The 4,135-nt window shown below is 64.0% G+C and overlaps 1 protein-coding gene across 1 annotated transcript; it reads left to right on the plus strand.

Annotated features, from left to right (window-relative positions):
• Window positions 1–3,602, plus strand: MNEG_11534 (putative import receptor subunit TOM40; the record flags this gene model as incomplete). Its single annotated transcript, XM_014039996.1, has 9 exons — window positions 1–52; window positions 314–395; window positions 663–765; window positions 1,075–1,127; window positions 1,422–1,515; window positions 2,363–2,411; window positions 2,667–2,711; window positions 3,149–3,291; window positions 3,588–3,602. 9 exons carry the CDS (start codon window positions 1–3, stop codon window positions 3,600–3,602), a joined length of 636 nt encoding a protein of 211 aa, XP_013895450.1.
• Window positions 3,603–4,135: the final 533 nt, after the last annotated feature.

A 4,135-nucleotide genomic window follows, 5' to 3' on the forward strand; every position in this document is an offset into this window, starting at 1 on the left:
ATGCAGCTGCCGCAGCCTGTCAAGTATGAGGACATCCAGCGGGAGATCATGAGTGAGCGGATGAGCGGCGGCCAGGTGCCGCACACAGCGACACAGTGTGTGCCTCAATGCCCCCGTTTGCCTTCTCAGCGCATAGGCGCGCTGTAGCGCAGGTCTTGACACGCGGTGTTGGGCCAATGAGACGAGGCGCCGCGCCACGGCGTCACCGTCAGGAGTGCGTGCGGTGTGCGCGCGCATGCGCATGTCAACAGGCAGCTGCACCGCCCCCGAACCGCTGCGCCCGGCCCCCCTGTGCCGCTCCCCCGCTCCGCAGTGGCACTGCGGCCGGATCTTTTTGAAGGCATGCGGTTTGAGATCACGCGGCCCCTGAACCAGAACTTCTTCCTTACCCACAGGTGCGTCCCTGTCTTGTGTCGCTGCTCTGCATGACACTGCGCGTCTTGGCCAGAGGGAGGCCGCCCGACGAGCGCCGCGGACAGAACAAGCAGACAGGCAGCAAGCGGCTGCCGAGCAGGGGCAGCCCATTGTGCACAGCGCTTCTCGCTGCACATCAGTCTCCAGAGTGGGCACCATGGCGCGACTCACGCCCCAACCTGCGCGCGCCCAGGATTGACCCGTTCCACCCAATATACATCCAACATGCAAAAATCCCACCCGCCCAGCGTATTCATGGGCAACATCGAGGTGCCCGCACCTGGCGCGCGGCAGCCAATCAAAACGTCTGTCGGGACCTACGAGTTCGGCGCCAATGTGATCCACGAAAACGTGAGCAGCGGAGCCGGCTGCGGCCGAGGGGCGCGACGCACGGCCGCGGACGGGTGCCGGGCCAGGGCACGGCCGGCGGGCACGACAAGCACGTTCAGAGACTGCTAGGAACTGAATGGCGCAGCGCGGGAGGGGCCCGCGATTTGGAGGGCTCGGCGCCGCCCGCGGGGGAGGGCGGCTGCTGGCGGCGCCGCCGGGGCCGCATGGGGTGCCCGGGACCACCGGCGCGCGGCGCGCGGGCTGTGGCAGTTGCTTGACAATGCAAGTGACTGAGCCGCGCGCACGTGCCGCGCCGCCCCATGCTCGCAGTGGTTTGCTCTCGGCCGCGTGACGTCGGACGGGCGGCTGTCTGGGCGGCTGAGGTGCGCGGCGCCGAGCCCCGCGGCCTTGTCGAGCGGGTCGCAGCCGTGGCGTGGCCGCCGCGGGCAGGGCTGGATCCCCCGTGGCTGCAGTCCAGGCATCCCGTCCCTTGGCAGCCTGCCACCACACCCTTGCGTCAGCCGTCGATTCCCACCCCTCAAACTCCGTCGGACCCAGCGCCGCCTGCACACGCTCTTGGGGGCTTGAGCCGTCCGCTCCCGCGCCACCCTCCTTTCTTGTCACCTCGCCTCCCGCACAACGTGCGACGTCCTCGTTCTCTGCCGTCGTCCTATCAGGCGCGACCTCACTGACTGGTGTGCGGCCAAGGTGCACATGCAGCTCAGCGGGGAGCAGGGGCAGAGCCAGATCATGGGGGACCTGGACATCAAGGTGGGCGCGTGTGTATATGTATGTGTGTGTGTTGTGTGTGAACTGTGTGTTTTGTGTGTGTGTGTGTGTGTGTGTGTGTGTGTGTGTGTGTGTGTTTATGTAGGTTGGATCATGCGTGTTTGTTGAGTGCCTGTGATTGAATGTGAGTGTGATTCTGCATTTGTTAAGTGTGGGTTGGTATGTGCTGTGTTTGTGTGTGAACGTTTGAGGGAGTGTGTGTGTGTGTGTGTGTTGCCTTGACTGCATTTTTTTGACAAACACCACTATCAAGAAGCAACGGCGTTGACGTCCTGGCGCTTGAGTGGAGTGCATGGTGCGACGGCGGTCGTTTTGCAGGGTCTGTGGGGTGGGGGGCGTAAGGACGCTGGGTGTTGGCTTGTTGGAGGTGGGACTGACGCCTCCGCCTGAGGTGTTGGTGGGGGTGGCGTGTTGACTGGTGCTGGTGTGTTGCAGTGGGGTTGACCAGCGCTTGGCGGGCTGTCTATGTTGATGTGTGTGTGTGTGTGCGTGTGCGTGTGTGTGTGTGGTGATTATGTGCATGCATTGTTTTTCGGGGGGGGGGGGGGGTTGATGTGGGGCTCATCAGGGTGTGGGAGGGCACACCACTGATTGGTGAGTGGGGGCCGCCTGGCCACACACGAGGCAGCAGGCGGCCCCCTCCCATGCAAGGCTGCGCCGCGGGGCGAGCCCTTTGGGGGGTGGGCGAGGCACCGGACCACCCCCCTAGGGCGGCCGGCGACTGAGCAGCCCAACAGCGCCATCACCTGCCCTCGAGTGCCTGCCTGCCTACCGTCTCAAAGCGTGGCGATCTAAAAAATGTACATCCTAATCTCGTCCCCCGCCCCAGGGCAAAGACTGGAATGCGCAGCTGAAGCTCGGCAACCCGGGGTTCTACGGTGCGCGCGCCGCCCCTGCAAAGCGCCCTCGCACAGCCTGCCGCGGCCTTGACCTCAGCAATTTGGCTCCCTGGGTGCAGCGGCGCGCGGAAAGGGCACAGCTGGGCTGGCGAGAGCATTGCGGCGTCATGCTGCCCTGAGCAAAACCCCACGTCCTTGCCCCCGCCAAGGCCCCCGCCGGGGCCCCCGCCGGTGTCGAGCCCTCAGCCCCGCCCGACAAGCCTCGTGACCCCTCGGCTTCCCGCATCAATGCAGGGCTCAACTACTTCCAGTCTATCACGCCGAACCTCAGCGCGGGAGGTGGGCACCGTCCAGCGGGTGCTTGGCACTGCTGCTGCTGCTGCCGCCGCCGCCGCTGCCATTGCCTGCTGGTGACACTGGCAGTGGCAGGGGGGGTGGCCTCGTGTCGAGCCCATGGCTGTGTGCCGGCATCATGGCACGCGCGTCGCCACCCAGAGGCACCTGCGCCGCCCTGCATTGCCTCTCGAGTCGAGCCGCAGCAGCGTGGGGCGGCTGTGTGTCATGACTGGCCCTGGGTGCCCTCGCCCACCTTCCATGGACCCAAGTATTCCTTTCCAGGATGCATCCATATCCAACACGCATTCAACCCCCCCCCCCCCCACACACACACACACGCGCGCGCACTCACTCAAGCACTCAGACACTCAAATGCTCACTCGCACACCCACACATACATGCACACACACACACACACAAAAATGCACACAACTCCTCAGGCGAGTTCTTCTATTTGTCCGGGCAGCTGAAGAGCGGTGTGGGCCTGGCCCTGCGCCACACGGGGGAGCGGCACATCGCCGTGGCGCAGCTGGCCACCACCGGCATAGCCAACCTCCAGTATGCCCACAGGGTCACGGACAAGGTGCGGGGCCGCCACGGCCACCCCCTTTGTTTGCAAAACGATGGATTATTGCGTTCGTGTCGACCCACTGGGCACCTCGACTGATTTATGGCACTTGTTCTGACGCACTGGACGTCTCAGACGAGCTCAGTTGGTTGGGGTTGCATGACCCAACGGAGGACAACGGGAAGGGGGATGGGCGGCGGCGGGCTGCAGCAAAGTCTTCCCTTTTTATGGGGCGACGTCAGGTCGTCCTGTGTGCGCTTGTGTGTGCTTGGTCATCCGGCAACGACAGCCCACCTTGTTTTAAATCTTAGGTCCCCAACCCCTAAAAAGATATCCCCCCCTTCACGTCCTGCCGCAAGCGGTGCCTGCACGTCCCCTTTGGCCCGCACCCCGCCCTGGCATTTACAGCTGTGATTGGGTTTGACCCCACCTGTATCCGACCCCACCTGTGTTCAACCCCACCAGCCCTCTACCATTTTGTACCGTCCGTAACCATATCCATCTCACTCTCACAGATCATGATGGTGTCGGATCTGCTGTGGCAGTTCTACAGTCGTGAGGCGACTGCCGCCATCGGGTGCGCGGGCACGGGGGAAGGGGCACCGGCAGGCGGCCTCCTCAGAGGGCCGCTGATCTTGCGGCTCCCGGGGCTCTTTTTTGATGGAGAGTCTCTTGTCTGTTGCTCCTCTCCCGCAATCAGCAGTGACCGCCACCTCTGTTTCACACGTTGTGAAAGTGGTGGGAACGTGGTTTTCTTGTCAGCTAGTTCTGTAGTGGGGAGCTAACGGCCTCCACGGCACCCTTGTCTCCACCCTCTCACCCCTGCCCCTACTCTCCACCCTCACCCCTGCCCCTACTC

Source organism: Monoraphidium neglectum, assembly GCF_000611645.1.
Source record: "Monoraphidium neglectum strain SAG 48.87 unplaced genomic scaffold scaffold02788, whole genome shotgun sequence".
NCBI lineage: Eukaryota > Viridiplantae > Chlorophyta > Chlorophyceae > Sphaeropleales > Selenastraceae > Monoraphidium > Monoraphidium neglectum.